The sequence below is a fragment of the Peromyscus eremicus genome, chromosome X (assembly GCF_949786415.1).
Source record: "Peromyscus eremicus chromosome X, PerEre_H2_v1, whole genome shotgun sequence".
Lineage (NCBI taxonomy): Eukaryota > Metazoa > Chordata > Mammalia > Rodentia > Cricetidae > Peromyscus > Peromyscus eremicus.
Window position 1 is genome coordinate 31,043,362 of NC_081439.1, and position 23,023 is coordinate 31,066,384.

At 35.2% G+C, this 23,023-nt stretch overlaps 1 protein-coding gene and 1 pseudogene across 1 annotated transcript in view; one reads left to right on the top strand and one right to left on the bottom strand.

Annotated features, from left to right (window-relative positions):
* The window catches only part of Cnksr2 (connector enhancer of kinase suppressor of Ras 2), a 237,507-nt gene that overhangs the window by 200,431 nt on the left and 14,053 nt on the right, over positions 1-23,023 (top strand). The window contains exon 20 of the mRNA XM_059251058.1: positions 819-1,359. Within this exon, the coding sequence (XP_059107041.1) occupies positions 819-1,359 (541 nt within the window). The remainder of the gene's footprint in view (positions 1-818; positions 1,360-23,023) is intronic.
* Positions 15,778-22,879, bottom strand: LOC131899606 (large ribosomal subunit protein eL8-like; annotated as a pseudogene).

Genomic DNA, 23,023 nt, shown 5'->3' on the forward strand with positions numbered 1-23,023 from the left:
TCCTGGCTACCACTTCAACCCCATTTGTGATTAACAAATGTAGCTCCTTACATAAAGGCACCTGGGCTAGACTCTAGAGCTGGAGTAAGGCTTGTCCCAGGTAGAGTGCTGCACTGAAAATGTTTTCTAGCATTTTACTGATGCTATTCTCCCTTCTTGTTTGTCTTTTATACTATAATGTATATTTCCAAACTTTAAATCCATGCACAAAATATATTCCTTTTTATGTACTCTATAGTGTTTATACTCACAGAAAATGCTAACCCCCAACAAACTATAATTTCATCCTACCTCTATTTTCAGTTCTCCAGAAATTACCATAGAATTGACAACACCATAAGACAGCTTTTCTGCAGTACCCATAGAAATAGACATTTACTTATAAAGAAGCAGAAAGGTTTGCTTTGTTTGTAGACAACTTGTTCTCATATGTAAAGGTCTCTTTCTCTCACCCCCTAAGCTGCCTAAAATCCAGAAATAGGAATCTATGGGCATTTTTTTTTTCTTTAGAATTTCAAAATATGTAGAGATTTTTAAATTGTTTAGTTGCTGAGTGTTTCTTACATGAACGTTTACAATTTCTCATACTTCCAGTATTATCAGATGTTACATCTATATCTCAAGACATCTGAATCCCTAACTATTAAAGTGTAAGCTGGGGCCTAAACTTTGAGAAGTCTGAAAACTTGCTCAGTTGTAACTTTACTGTGTAACACTGCATCCGTGTAAATAATCTGTGCTAAACAGAAAATAAGTTCTTTGACAATCGAAGTGGTCTGTTATTTCCGTGGAAATTGATAAAGGGCTTCTTTCCACAGATGAGTTGTGCCAGTCCTTATGTGGAAGCAAAACACAGCCGGCTTTCCTCCACCGAGACCTCTCAGTCTCAGTCTTCACACGAGGAATTTCGCCAGGAAGTTACTGGGAGCAGTGCCGTGTCCCCCATTCGCAAGACAGCCAGTCAGCGCCGCTCCTGGCAGGATTTAATCGAGACACCGCTAACAAGTTCAGGCTTACACTATCTTCAGACTCTGCCTCTGGAAGATTCTGTCTTCTCTGACTCGGCAGCCATCTCCCCTGAGCACAGGCGGCAGTCTACTCTTCCAACTCAGAAGTGCCACCTCCAGGATCACTATGGCCCGTACCCCTTAGCTGAGAGTGAGAGGCTGCAAGTGCTGAATGGCAATGGATGCAAGCCCCGAAGTTTTACTCTGCCTCGAGATAGCGGGTTCAACCACTGCTGTCTGAATGCACCAGTTAGTGCCTGTGACCCACAAGATGACATACAGCCACCAGAGGTGGAGGAAGAGGAGGAAGAGGAGGAAGGGGAGGCAGCAGGAGAAAACATAGGAGAGAAAAGTAAGTATGTTTATGGAAATTCTTAGCCTGTATACACAGTTATAATCTTTCAACTTCTTATTTGAAGGTTGTTTCCCTTGGGGGAAAAAAAATGGTCATGCTGGATAGGAAGTTAGGTCTCCCTAATTTATGAACCAGGACATACAACACTAGAACAAATGATTTTTCTCCCAACTCCCCATTTGCTTTTGAAGGTTAATAGTTTTCATTTCTTTACTTTCTTCTCTTCCCTACTTTCTTCTCACTTCCGTGCATCATCTTGCCAGTCCATAGTGACTGGCCCCTAGGTTTGGGTTAAAAAACAATAAATGTTTCAAGTAGGGTGTTAACAAAACCCTGGTTGAATAACTGAACACACACACACACACACACACACACACACACACACACACACACGCCCACCAGCATCAACACAAATATATTTATATCTTTCCTTTTACTGTCGGATTTAAAGGAAATGTCCAAAACACACACACACAAAAAAAAAAGTTTCATACAGCATTTGTCATCCAAAATTGCTCAGCTTTTTCTAGAAACCAATTTGCCAGAAGCATCCATTTATTTTATTGGTATGTTCATTGATTACAAAACTCTATTATAATGGGTATCAACTGTAAAGAAAAAGAAGATAATTCAGGAACCTTCTGGTAACTCTCTGAGGCATTTTACCTTAAAAATTTGTTCTCAGTCAGGCCTAGTGACACATATGTATATACATACGTATATATAGAGACAGGAGGTTCAGGAAATTGAGGTCATCATCAGATACATAGCAAACTCAGAGCTAATGCAGGCTACATGAGACCCTGTTGCAAAAAAACATCTGAATCTATTTACTCACTATCAAGTTTGTTATAACCATGCCAAGCTTCTGGACCATGATACATTGGTCCAGAAACCCTGCCTTATTTAAGGGAAAGGCTAGAACTCAGTCATTTAAAAACAAAGGTCTGGCTATAAGTCCACAAAGTAAACTGAAGAGAATGTAGGCGAATAGCATTAAACTCTTCATTTAAATACAGTTTAAGTCAATTGGTGCAGAGGACTGGAACCAATGATGATTAAACAAGTTATTTGTTTGGTTTCTTTGAGGGATCAGCTCCCCCTTTTGAAGATACAAATAAAGTAGAACATTCACCCCATTAGTCAAGTATGTGGGACTTTGATTATAGGATACATTAGCATAAGTTCTTCATTACTAGTGGGGAAAAAACAACCCCTAGCTTACAAGTTACTAACAGGTCAGGAATCTCATTTCAGTGGGAAACTTCGTTCCTTTAAAATGAGAGCCTCTTATGCTCATGTGACTTGATGGGTAGTCTATATCTTCCACCAACAAGATAGAAGAGTCTCTTATAGGAGTTCTACCAATCCTAATGCATACTTAATATTGTAATGATTATCAGAATTAACAAAGGATTTTCTAAATTTTAAGTATTGATTAGAAAATTTGTTATAACTCTCATCCAGGCACTTTATAACAGCTATCCATAAATATTGGGGTTTTGTTTATTATTGTGTAAACCCTGGGGAAGGAAAATACTCCATCTCAGCCAATTAAACAGTATTAAATTCTGGAATAGAAAATTCTGTTCAGAAAACTTTCTATCAATTCTATAGGCAGAGTCATCAATGCTGTCTTTTTTTTTAAGTAATTTCTTGAGTTTGCCGTAGTCATCATGTTGGGAAGAAGTACGAAGACACAGTCATGTCTAGCTCATGGCACCAAGCCTGCCCTTTCTTCAGGTTTCTAAAAGCCTGCAGAATGTCTCTAGTTAGATGGCTTTTTATGTTTTACTTCAAGAATCCTCTTTTTGTTACTCTGGGTATAGGATTTATTTTTGGACATACGGATGTACCCCTGTGTTTATACGATTTTTTTAAGTTCAGGTTCCAATTTTATTAAATACATAATTATTTGATGCCGTCCATCTTTTTCAGTGAGCTCTTAATAGAATAAGCATGCCAAGGTAGAACAGCTCTAGTGAGTGTGTCAATAAATTTAGCATTATACATTTTTTGTTACACTTCAATAATGTGGGACAGTCTCTGCATTTTCAGTAAAATTTCTTTCACTAAAATGTTTATATACTATCTTTGAGAACCCCATCTATTACTTTTGGGGTACTCTATAAATCTTCCCATTTGATTTTTTTTTCTGTGTACTTCAAACTGTTCTGTATGGAACACTGCATTCCATTTTGCCTAGAAATTATTTTCTTTTTCAGTGCAATATATACACCTTTCTAATGGTGAGGGATTTTTCTTCTAAATATTTAGATTTGTACAGACATGATGAATGTTTCATTTGGAAAATATTCACTTTAAAAATCAGTATTTTCAAAATACTATTTAGGATCTAGTTAAAGGATGTCATAATCATGCCTTGTGTGGATTGATCCTTACAAATAACTGCAAAGGCTGCTTATTCAGACAAAGCTGCTTGGTATTATGCCAGAAACAAATTATACACAGAACAAGATTCCATGGTCATAATGTCAGCATCACACTTACATGCACATCCTCTACACAGAGCACTCACTTATGTAGCCACACAGATTGACCACAATACAAACTTGTAAACTCAAAGTCTCTCAGTAGCATATTTCTATCCTGCTTGAGACCAGCATTCAGTTTGGTCTACTAAAAAGAATGTGTACTAACCTTGTGCATAAGTGCAGGGGAGCTGAGCATTATATCTCTGTGTCAGAACATTTTTTTTCATTTTGCCTCAACATCTAAAATAGAAAATATTTAGACAAGTGAGCAAAACAGGTAATAGAAAACATGAAAATATAAATTGTTTTATAAAAAAGTATCATTAACCAACCTCCTTTTATATCATGTATTTTGTCTCAATCCATATAATGTTATACATTAAGTGACACATGTTTGCAGTGAACTCCAAAGAGCAAAATATACCTAAATCCATACCCTGAAGAGATTTTGATTTCCTCGCAGTTATAAAATTCAGCCTTAGTTTATGAAGGGCAAATTTAGACTGCAATCTGTATTCTCGTGGTTGAACTACCTCTTGTCTTATTTTGAAATTCAGTTACTTAACTGAGTCATACTGTGACAATTTTCTCAGGCTGAACTCATTTTAGTCTGAAATAGATGGTACTAAAAGTACACAGATGAGACATGTCTTGTTTTCCTTTGACTGAAAAGTCAGCATGCATATTAATTATCCTGACCTACTTCACTGACATTTGGGAAAAGACAAGTAATTTCCTATTATCCCAATTAACAGTTTCAAAGCTTACTGCGGTATGGGCCTTTTAATACTCTCCTTAAATTAAATTATTAATTATCTCAGCCTCTACAGCTTTTAAAGAGTATAAATCATTACAGTATACGACAAAATATAAAGCTATACTTAATTCAGAAATTATTTGCTGTAACACTAAAATACTGTCTTGATTAACACGGTTAATTGCTGGCTCAGAATGTCTTTTACTCCTTTGTAATGGTAGGGAAAGTAGCTAAGATTTTCAAAAGCTTTATCCTTTGATCCTGCTGATTTCCTCCTGGCAGTTATAAGATAGTCTTTCTTATATATGAGTGCACACATTCTTTGTGCACTCATTTCTTAAATAAAATCATAATATTCTCTTTTTCATTATCTTGGAGATTATCTATCGGTATTCTAATTTAATTTACACATGTATTTAGCTTAGTCTTAGAAATCTAAAATAAAACTTAGGTCTTTCAGCCAGAATGGAAAGAGATTCAATCTATTACCATGTAACTACAGTATATATTAGATTATCTGGAAGTGATATCCATGCTTTCCAAATTAGCTTCTGAAAAATGCATACTAAGTTTTTATTTTAAAATACAATATTCTTTGCATACCATTGGCAACATGGGAGCTGTGCAGGTTATGTTGTAGTTCAGTAGTCTGATATCTGGAATTATATAGGCAGAGACACTGAATAATTACTACTAATACAATGCAGAAAAGAAGCCTTCAGCCTCTTCAGTTACTGTAAGGGTTCAACAGTCATTTCTTGGAGATTCTCTAAAAGGTATGAGTTTTATCTTGAAGAACATTCAGGTAGATTGTGGGCAACAAGATGATGTACTTTGAATACAAACCTGTGTTGAAGGCGAGGTTGGAGGAATTGAACAAGTTGAGAAGAAAGAAAAATGTTACATCACTTGTTTATTTTCAAGATAAATGTTGCACACAAATAAATAATTTGGGGACAGCATCATCATAAATAATCTCTGAAATTACAGCTGAAACCTAAAGGGAATAGATAAAGAATGACACCAGCAAACTGAATTAAAAGATGTTTTAAAGTTAAAGAATAAATAGCAGAGTACCTTAAAATATATCACTTTTTTGAAGTTGCAGGCATCGTCCTTGGCTGGTTACACAAGTAAATATAAAAAAGAGCATAGAAAATCTAGGGATATTATCTGATGTATAATATTGTAAGGGAGTATAAACCACTGGTAATTATATGTAAAATCATTTGTCTATAATTCTAATACTGGTTAGTAATTAGATTTTAAATCACACCACCCTCATTTTTTGCCTACATGATGAAGACAATTATTAACCATTATTGATATGAACCAGAAATCAAAACATTGTGCACCTATTTATTTGAGACATTATTTAAAGCTAGAATTTGCGAGGGTTTAGCATACCCTGTTTATACTGGGATTCTAGTAACTAAAATTACTGCTCTTTGTACTGTGACAACTATTTTAGTCGTATTGAGTTTGATTGTGTAAGGTCGAAACAAGCCTCTTCTGAATAACTCCCATTTCAAATATAAATGTCACAAATATATGACATATGAAATGATTAGTTCATTTTCATAAACCAGTTAGAAAAATAGATCTTCCAAAACCTCTGAGCTATTGTCCTTGCACCAAAATCCATAGCATTTGGAAAAAAGGTGACTCAAATTAATTGTGTGCTTGGTTCACAGCCTTGGGTCTTCCTAAAAAGTCATTTGTCACCTGGTACCATCTTAATTAGTTTGGGGAAAGTATTAATAATGTCTCTTGTAGTTTAGTAAATACCCAGTGGCCTTCCATCTGCCAGGAAAATAATCTCGGTGATGTTCAAAGTAATGACACAAGATTTTAATGGAAAAAGAAAGACATTTACATGTTAGAGTCATACTAGCAAAAGATGCAGCCAGGTAAGATTTAATCTCATGTAACAGAATGACAACCTATCATTAGCATAGGCAAGACAAGTTGTGATTTACATTTTTTTTGCCAAAATAGATAATCAGATTCAGTCATAATGTTGCCTCTTACTATTTTCACAATTCATAAAAAGCAAATCACTTTTCAGTTCAGTGATGACTTATTGTTAGCTTCTCAATGGGAGTAGTTTGTAGCAAGTAGTACAGAAACCTCTCTTAAATTCAGCCTGCTTTTTCCTTGTTTACCCTGAATTCATATATCAGAAGTTCTCTTATCTGCTTATCTAATGCCTCAGTAAATTTTTACCTTCTTTATGGAAATTTTCTAATACTGTCAGCTTATCCCAAAGCACTGTGATAAAACAGCCAGGCCAAATTCTAAGATTTGTTCTTAAGAACTCTTTGAGTGCTGAAGAGAGCAGCTCAGTGGCTAAGAACACTTGCTGTTTTTCCAGAGGGCCCAAGTTTAGTTCCCAGAGAACCCACATCCAGTGACTCACTACACCTACAATTCAAGCTCGAGGGGATTGGACGTCTTCTTTCAACCTCCACAAAGACAGCATATACTCATAATCTATCTCTCTCTCTCTCTCTCTCTCTCTCTCTCTCTCTCTCTCTCTCTCTCTCTCTCTCTCTCTCTCTCTCTCCCTCCCCCTCCCTCTCTCTCCCTCCCTCCCTCCCTCCCTCTCCTTCCCTCTCTCCCTCCCTCTCCTTCCCTCTCTCCCTCCCTCTCCTTCACTCCCTCCCTCCCTCCCTCCCTCTTTAACACACACACACACACACACACACAAACACACAGATAATTCAATTATATTCTGAAAAATTCTTCTTCTTTAATGGAAGAACATAGTGAATAATGTGTTATTCATTAAAAGGCAAGTGCCCATATATGTATGTTTGAATGTAAACGTGTTATAAAAATATTTAATATTTAAGCTTCATACTTCAGAACTCCTAGAATGTTTTCCTATACAATTTTAATATGACAGTTTCATATATATTTATTTCTGATACCAACACAAGATATAGGTATGCCAATAAAATAAATGTATTGAATTATTTCACAGAAATTTTAAGATAATTGAATACTATAGTTAAAGTCATTTCAGACAAATTACAAATTATTTAATATTCCCAATCATGGATTCTAGAACATTTCAATATCTAGATTAATCTACTAAAATGTAAATTAAATTCCTGTACTTCACTTCTTCTATACTGTAAAAAAAATTCAATCCAATTAGCTCTAAACATAGCTCATTCAGTAAGTATTCATTGTTGACTTATCAAATGACAAGTACTATTTTATTAGTGTATCTAAATCTTCAATAAGTCTGAGTCCAATAAAAAATTTACATTTTTTAGTAAAAGGACATAATTCAAAATATATATATATATGTATCAATTTTCTTACTTTGTGCCAATAATTTTCCCTTGTATCCAATTTACAATTTTGTAAAAATGATTCTTAGAGAAGTAGTACAAAGTATTCTGTCCTCGTTTTAATTATGATTTATGCGACTTTGAAGGATTGAAGATGAGTTGAGTAATAGCTATGTCTGATTTGGCTCACTCCTTAAAAATCGTGGCTTAGAAATAAGCATTCTGGTGTCTCAGCCGTTCTGATTAATACAAATCAAATAGCTATGTCTGATGTCATGAAGTGAATATATTATATTATACAGGCTCTGAATAAATATTCCTTTCATTTACAACATGCTTCATAATATTATAATAAAATTATTATAAAATTTGGTTATCAGAAAAACTATTAATATAGGGAATATTAGCTGAGTACTGAGTACATTTTAATGTCTTAACAGAAATTTGAACCTTCACATTTTAAGAATTTTGAATTTCTTCCCTATTTAAAATCTCTAACCTACAATTTTAAGTCTAATGTTTTATTGTACTAAGAGTCTTTGGATAAATCACCCACAGAATATATTGACATAATGCCTGAAATCTATTTATTTGTCCTCAAAATTTTGTCATCCATGGTTCAATAGGTTCTTTTCATTTCAGTGTTTGCTTAAATGTTTGTTGTTATTTTACCCTACCACCACAGAGTCTATTCTATGACTTATGAGGTGGCCATTTTAAAGCATACACCCTGTGACTCTTGATGAAAGAAAATAGCCCATGACTTCAGTAATCACTAAATTCACTTTATATCTTCTTCCCCTTGGCAACTCTGCTATTTTCTCATTGCTCTTTAATTATGCCAAACTCAGGAGTTTACATGTTTTTTTTTTTCTAAAAAGAAAGGGGACAGCATGGAATCAGTGTGGCTTTCATATAACTGCTCAGCAAAATCTAACAATTAGCACCATCCCTCACTTTGAATACTATTGTCTTTGTACACCTTTATATACTTGCTGGGAATCCTCCCCTAGATTTATCATCTTGGGCACTGAGGCTTATGATATGCTTTTGTTAACTTAATTAGGACCATGCCTTAGCACTAGAAGCAGGAAAATGTTTTCAGCTCCAAAGATAAATCAACACAAATGCTGAATAGCTTTGCTTAATATTTAGTGAAGTTATATTTAACTAATTTTGAGTGCTTCTTTAAATCAGTGGTATGTATTCTTTTTAATGTGTTTCTTTCAGTTGTTTCCCTCCAGTATTACTGCAGAATGTATTGCAAAATTCTTTATAGTAAGGGGAGAGTTCATTCAGTTAGTTGTTTTTGTTGGGATAGATATAGAATGTATGTCATTGTGTATGTAGATATGAATAAGAGCGCTCTTCCCGTAACATAAAACGTATGAGTTCTAAGACAGTTATATTCACCCTCCCACCCAAAGAAGCCAGAACTTTTATATTTAAGAAAAATTATTATTGAGCCTCTGTTTGAGTATTTTAGGATTTCAGAGCTCTTGAGTCCAAAAGACATGATGTTACATTTTTAAAGTTGTTCTTTGTATTTACACAAAAGTAGATTTCTGGCAATTTTATATTCTTTGTGAAACTGAAAATAACAAATTAGATTTTTAAAAAGCAGAGAAAAATTTTAAAAGGCTGTCATATGGAAGAAAGAATAAGACAGTCCTGGAAATTCCAGAGACCATAATAAATGAAAGATAAACAAATGCTGATTTTTATCTTGCCCATATGTGGAGTGACTGGTCTCATGTGTTTAATAGGTTCCCCATACTCAGAGTATTTCAAAAAAAGACTGATGCCAGGTTTGATGGCACATACTTGTACTCTAAGCTGCCTGGCAATTGAAGACTTCTTCCAACTCCTAAAGTTTGTGGTTTTCCTTAAAGTAATGGCATCACCATTTGTGCTTACTATAAACATGTGTCCACACATGTTGTCAAACAGTTTTTCTATTCTTCATCTGACTTCCTGTAATCACCCTAATTTTATGTTGATAGGAGATCTAGATGCCATTGTTTCAAGTGTGATGGAACTATTACAGAGAAGCATTAACCTATTAACTGATAATTCACACAATGCTTTATTGTCAGCAAGATATAAGTAATAGCCCATGCTGATTTCTTTCTTTTAGCCCAAATGCAATTATTTACATTTTCTCTTATGTTTTAATGTATTCAGTTTCATCCAGAAGTATCTAACTCTGTTACCAAGTTTCAAATCTCATTTTTATCATCAATGGTATTAATCATCTGTCTTACTGAATAGGTAGTCTCCATTTTCCAGTGTTCCAAACATTCTTTCCATGCATTTAGTGAATTCATTGACTAAGGAAAACTCATTTTTTTAAAAAGAAAACAATTCTAAAACGAAAGAATCAAGATCTGAAACATATCAGTTTCATTCAGTCATTCAGAGTGCTTTATGTGGACCCACCTAATTAGAAATAGCTTTATGTCCATATTCATGAAGGTTTCATGTAAAATTTCATCTTGTATAAATAAACTACCTATGACTTTCCTCTTATTTCCCATCATGGAGCTGCTATCCAAAAGCTAGTTTTAGATGCTTCCTTTTTGTTATTAAATCAAAATTGGCCCTTTCATCATTTATTTTTTTTAAAAGGAAACTCCTCCCAATCATAGCCTATTGTAAACTCCCTCATCTATTTCTATCAGGCTTATCAGTATGTTCTTTGAAGAGCCATTGCTGATTTTTTTATTTGTTTCAATAAGACAGCTGTTTAAGCTTAAAACAGTGAGTGTCTCAAGGAATTCCTATATTAATTTCCAAAATGTTCGTTCATTTGCTGTGGTTATAACCTTCAGGTTCAAAGAGAACACAAGATAGCTCTTATTAGTCCCTGTCCTCCAGAATCATTTATTTGGTGCTGCCATTTACAAATTCCTTGCAGGAAAAACCTAAAATGTCAATAAAATTAGATGGCTCTTCTGTATTTTGTCATTATTTTTAACGGCTCTTTTTTGCCATAAGCCTCAGCTGAACACTTGATTCTGTGGCACTCTTCTTACAAGCATTGGGATTATCTGCTCCTTTGTTTCCAGTAGCCTATCACTCGCATTTTCATAGAAATCTTTCACACCTTAAGACTTTTTTTTCAAGGAATCATGAATTGCATATCTTTTTCTATTTTTAGTGGGACAATTTGTATCTGTATTCCTAAGATTTCTTATCAAACTATTAATTGAAATTTTCTATGTGTTACTAAAGTTGCTATCTTCAATATTAAGTTTCTGTCCTCAATATTAAAAAAAAGAGAGAGAAATTAAAGAAACTACAGGATCAGCTTCATCCCCTCCTTTCTTTTTTGTACTTATCACTCAGTGAGAAGGTAATCTGCCATGTTACCCTAGGCAGATCTTGAATTCCTGGACTCAGGTAATCCGCCCACATCAGCTTCTATGGCAGAAAGCACAAGTTTGCCACTGCACTGGGCCCTTTTACTCCCTTTTATAGCTATTGCTACCATAAAGGTTTTCCATGCTGTTGAGTGTAAGATCCAAAACGCATTTTACCTGTTTCTTTGTATTTCTTTTTTTACTTTTTAGACTCATTTATTTTATGTGTATGAGTGTTTTGCCTACATGTATATATTTGCACCACATGCAAACGGAGGTCAGAAGAGGGCATTGGATGCCCTGCCACTGGAGTTACAGATAGTTATGAGCCACCATGTGGGAGCTGGGAACTAAAACCTCCTCTATAAGAGCAGCAAGTGATCTTAACTACTGACCCACCTATCTAGCCCCATCTTCATATTTCTGAGACAAAAATTATCCAGGTTTCAGTGTATGCACCAGTTACATACATATATTCTCATCTCCACTAAGTGAATAACATAGTGTGTTGATGACTGAAGCAGAAAAAAAACGAAGCTAGGGTTATATAATGTGTATTTTTCATCTTCAGAAGGTTTCATAAATTAATGCGCCAACTTCTACAAGTAATGAAAAAGTAGCTCTATACATAAAACTAACTTCATTAGGGTAGTTTTGCATGATTTTTAACCCTTTGTTCTTATTGCCCTCAAAATGATACCAGAATATTACAAGATAGAGCAAATGCTGCAGCCATACAGGCCTTTGACTTCTGATAAGTGCAAGGAAACAAGAATACCAAAGAATTTCAGAAGCTTGAACTATACATCCATAGCCTGTCCTTCATAAGCTATTTCTTTGTTCAACTATATTAAGTACCTTCTAGGATTTATCATTTCTGTACTGAGCATTAACTCACATACCCTAAATATATTAGCACCCAATTGCAGAAACAAATTGAGTTCAAGGCTTTTCATTATTATCCCTCTTTCAACAATAGACTTTTACTTTTTAACATTTATTAGTGGATGTATGTGTGTGCACGTGTGTACACATGCATGTGGTGATCAGAGAATACATTCTGGGGAGTCTATTTTCTCTTATTCCATCATATGGCTTCACAGGTTTTGACCTTGAGTAGTCAGACTTGGAGGCAAGTGCCATATAGCCTACTGAGCCATTTGCCAGAACTTAGGCCTTTTATGTAAAATAATAATAATGCCTTATTCCAAGTTGAGCACCCCTTATCCAAAAATCTGAAACCAAAAATGCTTTGAAATCCAAATTTTTTGAGAAGTTTTAAATTTCAAGACATGTTGGACTTGGGATTTTGAAATTAAGGATACTCAAACAGTCAAAGAAAAAAAATCCACACAAATACTACAAAACACAAAAACACCTGAGGCCTGAATTACTTTTAGTCTGAAGAATTTTGGATAATAAGTACTCTAGTATTGGAGCATAAAATACCAGTTTCTTCTCTAAAGAATTTACAAAGTGTGGGGTAAGATGGGTGTGGTGGTACACACCTATACTCTCAACACTCAGGAAGGAGGTAGAAGCAGAAAGATTGGGAGGTCAAGGCTGGTTTCTACTACATAGTGATTTTCAGGCCATCTGCACTACCATATGACCCTGTCTCAAAACAAAACAAAAAAACTTCCGGTAATATTTGAGCATGTTAGAAAATACATGGAAATGTTTCAGAATGTGTAATCATAAAATGAAAAATGAGATAAGGCACGTTGTTGGTATTTCTCCAGATTTTCACACATAGCCTTTTCAACTGAATAATTAATATAGCTGAGCTAATTGCAAAAATCAATAAGTAAGCTTGATATAGCCTTTCAAAACATTATTTTTACTAACTCCTTAAGCATGTATTTAACAGGGTATAAAACATGTCGTGTATAATATTGTCAAAGAACCAAGAATAAATAAATATTAAATAAAACTATTTTAAAAAACATCTCATGCATTTGTAGTTTGCAAAATACTGTATATTGTTGAGGAAAGGAAGATGTGGGTTTCCAAATTTTGATTTCTGATTAATTGCTCTGTGATCCAAAAAAGCAAATAAAACAAATACTGTTTTAAAGTTTTGTTGAAATGTAGCTGTTCCCCCATTATATTGGATATTGTATTCAAAAATGACTTTCTTGCTCTTCCAGTTTAATTAATAGGCCTCCCAGCACTGATAATGGAATATGACAGCCAAATTACACAAATTCTTCACTGTGTAAACATCTGTGGTTTTCCTCCTGGTGACACAAAAACTGTCTTCAGTATTTGAAAATTGTAAGAAAGTCCATTGCCGATATTCAGAACTACTTTTCCCATATTAAGGTCACTGATATCAGATAAGGTACCCTTAGCCAGTTGATAATCTATTTCCATATAGTGTAGAAGCATTAAAATGATGAAAATTCTTCCTGTGATCATAATTATTATGCGAAAAAGTAGAATGCTCCCAAGCTTTCTGTTATGACTTTTTTCATTGCAGTTAGAATTGTGATATATTAAGGATGAACTTCACCAAACTTTTATTCTACTTATTGCTTGATTTCTAAAACCAGAGCTTGTCTTAAATTAAGATGATCTGACTTAATTATGTATTATCCCTACTAGCTCAAAATTCAGGTGGCTGTATAACCCAATTAAATGAAAATGTGAGTGACAATTAAACTTAATCAAGTGATATAGAATACTAATTATTATGCTTTTTAAATTATCCCTAGTCAAAATATTAATGTTGAATTTTTAGAAAAACTATAATTGAACCAGTGATATTATAAGAAATCAGATCTTATTAATGATTGGAAAGTGATAATTTAGACGTAAAGTGATCTGAACCCAGTTTTTATAACAGCATATCATACTAAGAAAGGTGAAAAAGAAAGGAATAAGTAAATTGCTCCAACATTTGAGTGAAACTTGACTACTCTCTCTGTTGTATTTTCTTTTTTTCATTTTTTTTAAATTTTACAGTACAATTCAGTTCTACATATCAGCCACTGATTCCCTTGTTCTCCCCCCTCCCGCCCCCCTCCCCTCCCCTCCAGCCCACGCCCCATTCCCACCTCCTCCAGGGCAAAGCCTCCCCCAAGGACTGAGATCAACCTGGTAGACTCAGTCCAGGCAGGTCCAGTCCCCTCCTCCCAGGCCGAGCCAAGCGACCCTGCATAGGCCCCAGGTTTCAAACAGCCAACTCATGCAATGAGCACAGAACCTGGTCCCACTACCTGGATGCCTCCCAAACAGATCAAGCCAATCAACTGTCTCACCCATTCAGAGGGCCTGATCCAGTTGGGGGCCCCTCAGCCATTGGTTCATAGTTCATGTGTTTCCATTCGTTTGGCTATTTGTCCCTGTGCTTTATCCAACCTTGGTCTCAACAATTCTCGCTCATATAAACAAACCCTCCTCTTTCTCACTAATTGGACTCTCGGAGCTCCACCCGGGGCCTAGCCATGGATCTCTGCATCCAGATCCCTCAGTCATTTGATGGGGTTTCTAGCCCGACAATTAGGGTGTTTGGCCATCCCATCACCAGAGTAGGTCAGTTCGGGCTGTCTCTCGACCATTGCCAGCAGTCTGTTGTGGGGGTATCTTTGTGGATTTCTGTGGGCCTCTCTAGCACTGTGCTTCTGCCTATTCTCATGTGGTCTTCATTTACCATGGTCTCCTATTCCTTGTTCTCCCTCTCTGTTCTTGATCCAGCTGGGATCTCCCGCTCCCCCAAGCTCTCTTTCCCTCGACCCTCGCCCTTCATTACCCCCACTCATGTCCAGGCTGTTCATGTAGATCTCATTCCATTTCTCTGTCATTGGGCGATCCCCGTGTCTTTCTTGGGGTCCTGTTTTCCAGGTAGCCTCCCTGGTGATAGTTCATGGGAAATTAGATATGAGTAAGTTTATAATATGCCATTTAGATTTCTTAAAACAACTAATGGTTATGTTACAATGATACCTATTTTCCTGTTTCATACAACGTAGAAAGAAAAGTAGTCACTCAAAATCTAGTTAAAGGGCTGAGTTCCAAACAGCAATAAACATACCCTATTGAGCATTTGTCTATACCTCTACCAACAGCTCCCCAAGACAGTAAGGTACTTAAAATATTTTCATGTTTCTAATCAGCCTCTGTCAGTGAAGTAAGATCAATTATAAAATATATTATGAGCCATATTAATAACTTATCCTTGCCTTCTTCTATTCCTAATACTAATGACGTACAACTTGGCACCATAAGCCATTCAAAGAAAATACTCTATAGCAGTGGTTGCATTATTACTTCATATAAGGCCTAAATCATTCTTCCTTTATGTAGAAGTGCCAGAAATAGCACTTGTGATTTCAGACTCGTGTTTCCCCAAAAATTCCACCTCTACCATATAGTTCACATTTAAGATTTTAAGTAGATTTTCTTATTTCAGGTATATGCACTTTTCTTTCTTTTTTTTTTTTTTGGAAGATACGTTTGTAGTTATATTTATGTACAAGAAACTTAGCAGTGTACATTTAACTCAATTTAGTGGCAAGTTCTTTGACCTTTGCCTTTTCCTTGTCAATGCGAGCCACAGATTTGGTACTCACAACGTTGCCTCCCCAGTGGCTGTGGATCTCATCATATCTGTCATTATAATTGGTCCTAATACGTCCACCAGCTGAACCAGAGCACACTTGTCTTCTGATTTAACCTGTGTGAAGGCAACAGTGATGCATGTCTTCCTGTGGACCAGCCGCCCCAGTCTGGCCTTTCCCTTGGTGATGCAGTAGGGGATCCCCATCTTTCAACATAGGGCAGGCAGGAAGACCACCAGCTCAATGGAGTCTACATCGTGGGCAATCACCACCAGCTGAGCCTTCTTGTTCTCCACCAAGGTGGTGACTGTATTGACTCCCGCTCGGAGGACAGGTGGTCTCTTAGTTGGGACGTCCCCTTTGCCAGCAGCTTTCTTCTCAGCACGGGCCAGCAGCCTTTGCTTCTTCTCCTGCTTTGTCTCTGGCCTGTACTTGTGGGCAAGCTTAAGCAGCTGGGTAGCTGTTTGTCGGTCCAGGGCCTGTGTGAACTGGTTAATGGCAGGAGATACATTGAGCCGCTTGTAGAGGATGGCTCTTTGCCGCTTCAGCCTAATGTAGCGGGGCCATTTGATGAAGCATATGAGATCTCTTTGTGGCTGGATGTCCTGCCCAATGCTGAAGTTCTTAGGTCTTTTCTCAAACAAAGGATTCACTACCATTTTGGCCTCCTGTTTCTTCACGATGCCGGGGGCTAGGGCCACCTTCTTCCCCTTGTCCTTCTTTCCCTTGGAGGAGAGAGCTATGCAGTTTTCTTGTCCAATACTCGCTGGTCAGACAAGAGTTTTTTTTAAAAAAAAAATGAAAATAGCACATAGGGCACATGACTACAAGTGTGAAGAAGTCTCATCAGGGGAATCCATTATAAATGAGAAATTATATACAAGGGAAGTGACTTCAAAAAAAGAAGACAGGGTCTCATTGTATGTCTCAAGTATATAGAGATCCTTCTGCCTTGATCTTCCAAGTGCTGAAATTGCAGATATTTGCCACCACATGAGACTAGATTTAACTAGATTTGTTAAGTTGCTTTAGCAATTCCTGAGGCAAAGTATCAGTTCACTGGAGCTTCAGATTTTGTCCATGCTAAATACAGAAGCAGCATTTGATTTCAGCTCCACTGTTTCTATGGGGAGCAATGTAATATAGTATCTACTTCCCAAGCTGACTTTTGCATCACCATGGTGACCAATCTACCCACACAACTAAGATCTGTAATCATTCCTAGTGTGGCTAAAGCTAAGGTCTTGGTTCTCAAGGCCTTCTATAATTAAAATAGATTATTTTGTTAAAGAAGAGTTGTTATTTATACTTTTGAGATATCTATTGATTTTCCACAAAGGAAAGAAATGGGCTCTCTAGTGTTGTACTGAAGATTTACAATAAGGAGGAAGAAAATGTCATCCTGACGTTTTCTTTGGTCAGGTTCTGGTTTTATGTCTATTTATGGTGTGTACTATGCTTAGTCAATTGCTGGGGAATAATGTCTTATTTTAAACTATGTGACAGCCTTCCTAAATAGTAATAAGCACATGTGATTAATATACAATTGATGGTAATCTGAAACTACTTTTAATTTAGTTTGAGATTTCTGAATTTGTTTCAAAATCCAAGATTGATGTCTTTTAGATTATTTCTGCACTTAATAACCAAATCAAGAGATAAGTTGCTCTAGAACCTTGATTATTAGTATTCATGGACTTAAGAAGGGGTTGATGTAATATTTCTTGATAAATCAACTTAGAACATTATCTCTTTAGAGCTGATGAAATAGCTCTTGAACCACACACAAACCAGTATGTTTTATAATGTGTCATATATGTATATGTGTGTATGTGTACATATAGAAATTTGTGGTAGTAGTATGTGTATATATATCAAAGAACTCTAAAAACATAGCCCTATGTGTTTCCTTGTATTTATGCATACAGTAATGATGCTAATAACATAAACACATGCACACATAAAATAAATAAGACTGGTTTCATGGAGTTCTTTGGTGATCATTTTTGCTACAGATAAATTATTTACTCCATAGCTGTTATTATTTTTACTCTTCTATTCCCCCACAAACAATGATAGTAACCAAAGCAAATAGTAAGGGAGTTCTAAGTGAAATTTGGGAATCCTAAATATACTACTTTTTTGCATGTTTCTAATGCAATAAAAAGTGACTTAAGACAGACTCTCTTCCTTAATAGTTGTATATTTTCATGCTAGAAAAGGTAGCATAGTCCTTTATAAATAAAATATAATGCATAGAAATGTTTAAATCCTCATTGGGTTGCAATGAAATACGGAGTTCTTGTTTTTTAAATATATTACAAGTAATGTAGCCCATCAACCACTATAAATTGATTAATTTGCAGATAAGAAACAAATGTATTAAGATTAGATTTTTTTCACATTTCAGTATAAATTGCATTTTAAGTTACAGAGAACCTTCTGACATTTCAAGGATTTTATTTTTTTAAAAGAAACTCTCACCCTAGTGAAGTTCCTGTATGAGTCTACATTTCTGCAATTATACTGGTCAGTGTAAAATTCAACTACATAATGTTAAACAGATATGGCAACCCTTCACGGTAGCTATAAAGGCATTTTTTCCATAAGAACACTGAGAGTCAGCATCTCTGTAACTCTCAATAAAATTTAATTTTCTTTATAAGGGTCAATGCTATACAATACTGTCCAGAAGGAGAAATGAAGCTCATATTTAATAGAATATTTTAGATGGTACACTCACTGTACATTTCTAGATTCTGTACTTTTCTGTCCCAAATACAGATATGTTTGCTGGTCCATAATCTAATAACCATTAATTTCTAAGACAGCTATTATTGAATATGGATACTCATTAACCTAGGTTTTCAATTAAGATGAAAAGTTGTACTAATTGGTTTCTCCTCTGGTACAGTCTTATAAATATATTTTACAGTGATTATTACCAAATATTTTTCTTGTAAATAACATGATACATATCACTAAAATAGAATTTCCCTGTTGAATTGTGAAACTTTTGACAAAGGAGCATTATGTTATAGTCTATGATATAATTGTAGATTGGAAAGTAAAAGAGTATATGAAATGTTACGTTAGCTGTATAACAGATTTAAGTAAAGAAAGGGTGTTAGTGATAAATGACTGTTATCTTGAATTTTCTTCTTGTTCTTGGCACTTGCTTTGATGGAGAAGATATTTGTGATGGTCCTGAAATTCAATTGGCAGTGCCCCCAGAGCAGCTTATCTCCATGCCAGAGTTGTTAATGAGTAAATGATCCCAAATGTCAGACTGGCATGCCAAGGAGGTTATTAATAAAGCATTAACATTTAGAAGTTATTGGAAGAAGAAAAATCAATGTTTTAAATATTCAAATCTCAAAAACAGTAAGCAAAATCCACATCTACGTTCTATAGCCTAAGCAGTATGTGGTCTGAGAGGAAGTAATCTTTAGATTTAATGTGTAAGTATTACTCCTTTTCTTACTCTACTACAATTTTTCCACTACTGCCCCTCCCCACAGCCACCTATTATACTTGTGTTGAAAAGAGGTGAATATTTCACTCACTTTTTTAGATTAAGTGCCTCTCTCTTCCTCCTCATTTGTTTTCCTGGGATGATATGACCCTGGATCTGATACTGAATGTCATTCTTTAAAAATACTAGTATTCTTACCATATGATAACGGCAGAACTTTGAGAATAGTTTAAAAAGTCAACATGAGACTATTCATAGAGTAGAGTAGGCTGAGGAGGTAGCTCAGAAGTAGACCACGTATTTACCATCATGAGGTGATCAGGGAGAGCCTATAAATGTAGCCCATCGTATGGGGTATATCTGTTATATACTGCTTGCAAAGAGATTGTTGATTTAGAAAACACACATATATTCATTTATTTATAGATTTTATTTTGAATAATTGGCAAGTTGGGCCACTGCCTGCAAATGAAGATGGGCAGTAAAACTGTCCTTACCACAGCCTCAATATTTACTGAGCAAAGTTTAAGTTAGTTGATCAGCAAACTGACCAAAGGACATAAAAGAAAGACACACAAAATGTATCTTCAGAACCCCAGCTCCCTAGTACATTCTCGTAGCTGTTATCTTACTAGAATTTTCAATTTGGAGAATTCAAGTGGGATGGCCATATTCAGTAGCTTCTGAGATGAAAAAGTATTCAATGTTTTAAAAACGTTTTTATCACCTGATCACTTAAGTGGCTCAAAGTTCAGGTCAGGAAAAACTGCCTTTTGAAGTACTTATGAGGTTTTTAAAAGGTATAGTAGAATTAGAAGGAGGAAAAGAGAACCTATTGAATGAAATGATTTAGAAAAAAACTTAAATATTGTTAATTCCCATTTGTTCAGGTTTATTTTTTCATTTTGGCAAAGCCATACATAATCACAGAAAAAGTATTTGGTGACTCATGTCTTCACCATATTGTCCATTCTCATCACTGAATTACTTCAAACTGATTATCATATGGTCTAATTCCTTCCTTTTAATATAAACATATATGTTTATATTAAAGTCATAGTAAATATATATAAGTCATAGTAAAGTTTAAATTCTCATACTTTAAAACCATGCATTGTTCATCTCTAGGAAGTTTGGGGGAGACTGTTTTTCCTGTAGTGGGTTCCTATCTTAGAATCTAGCCACTTTGCCACTTTAGCTATTGCAGCAGAAACTAAGGACTTTAAAGAGCTTATTTTTAAAATATTTGTTAATTACAAAATATGTCATAAAAGCAACCTAATGTGAATGGACTGACACCCACTAGTAATTCTGAAAGAACACTTCACCAGACAACTGGCCGTTAGAAATGAAGCTTTTGTATTGGCAATGAGTGAAAACGGCTTCATTTCTAAAGGTATTTGAGGCTGGAGCACAACAATGGCAGAGTGAGTGCTTCAATTACATAAAACCTTGGTTGGGTTCAGTCCCCAGCACTGGAAAGAAAGAAACATTTTAGGTCTTCAGTTTCTTCGGATAGTAATTTTGGTTTTTAATACAGACAGCCAGAATGGGAAGAATATTCTCACAAATTACTAAGTAAAAACTGCACTTTGAGGCCATAGCAGTATGTACATTAAGATCAAGTCCCACTTTCATAATGAAATATACCACCTCCTATGAATTATACAAATAATATGAAATTGTGGTTTGGCAACATAGAGGAACGTTTGAAATATCTGAGAATAGTTTGCCTCTACCTAGGCTAACAAAATATTTTACTTTTTAAAGAATCCCCTAAGTTCTGTAACATAGGTTCAAACTACATTAATTTTTGCTCTTTCTCATCTTATTTTGAAAAGGAATGCTTTATCATGAAAATTCTGTTCCTAGTTCACAAATGTAAAGATTTTTCCCAACCCTTAACCCATTTTATTAAATAAAATAAAAATAAGCATCTTTTAAAACTTCTTTTTTTAATTCAACCTTTTAGAAGAAAGTGGGTCCTCAAGCCTCAAGTGCATTTCTTCAGATGCTTAGATTATACTCTAAGAAAAAAATAAAATCTGAATATATATATATATATATACACACACACACACACACACACACACACACACACACACACACACTTAGAAAAAAGGAAGGCTTCAGATAATTGTTAACTAAACTTCTAAAAACTAATCACAAAACAATTTTCTCTGAAGTTCCTATGTTGTCACTGTGAGGCTTGTTCATCTGCTGTCCGTGACCTTCACTATATGCTAGCAGTCTATGACTACTTGTTTGAGCTTTTGCTCTTGGATTTGCCCTCAAGCTTACTCAGAATGAAACCAAATAAATCGAATGAGTTCTCTTTTGGAACTCAAACTAAAGTGGGGGTATTCTTAAGTGCTCATTTAGTTTAAGGTACATATTTCCATTTTCAGGTATTTTGCTCTCATTCAATAACAAAATATTTTTTAACCCCCTTTGTATTCACATTCAATCAATCATTCTCATATAAGTGTTTATGACTTCAACATTGACCACTCTAATATAGACTTCAAACATCTGATTGAAATCAACTGTTCCTAGCAGGTATATTTTTATGTTATAAAAATTGTGTTTGCAGAATTTTTATTTCTGCTTATTATTTGAGTAGTCCTTAGTGGAGCCATTTTTAAACTCATGAAAAAAAGAGGGAAAGACATACACTTCCCAAAATATTCTGCATTCTCACAGTGACTCTTGAGAATCTGAGAGGGACTTGAAAAGAGGCACAGAAGTGCAACTATCTCAGAAGTAAACGACAGACTTTTGTAGAATAGTCGCACTTTGAAATGGGTTTGTTTGTATATGCAAAATCTCTTGTCCATGAGTCTTGCACCTTTAGCCCTTTGCCTTTACCCATGATTGGCCTGGCTTGCTAGTGCTTTTAGTTTTTATTCAGAATGCACATACCTAACCATACAGTTGATTCAATTAGGCTTAGTCTAAAAATATCTTTGTAGTTGTTCTATTTACCTCAAAAATAAATAGGAAATTTTTAATTTGACATAAAATTTTACCTTTCAACAACTTATTCAAGCAGTTTATCAAGACCTCTTTCATTTTTTTTTTTTTCATAATTTCAGGAGACCAAGGTATTTCCAACACATTCTTCGGCAAAAACCTTGAACTTGAACTTGTTTTAGCTGAGTGCTACTGTGTTCCACTGATGGAATGGCCGCAATAAAATGCTATATAACATCCCTGCCTCAAGGCTAAAGACTTAGAAACCACTTGTATATACAGGATAGCTATTGATTTTGTTCAACAACATCTGCCCACTAAGTAGCCCTTGCCAGTGCAACTGGCCTGGAGCAGAACTCAAACTACAGTGGGCAAAAGAGTCACTACTTGTATAAACTGCAAATTCCAGAGGTCCATACTCAGAAATCCTGATCCAGTTATGTAAGAAATGGTGCATAGAAATTTGTGTTTAACAACACCTCCATCCTTAAGAGTTTCTAGTCAGTGGTACTTATCACAAATGGTTGAAGAGATACCTTTCCTTAAGGAGGTACCTTCTTTTGTGCTCATATTAACAGACTGGTAATGCATGATCACCACTTTGAAATAGTGAAAATAGAAAAATAGAAAATTCTCCCGCACAATCTTGTACTCAAACAAGGGACTAAACTGGGAAAATATTTTCCAGTCTCTTGTAATAAAATTCAGTAATCTTATAGAAACAATACTATAAGT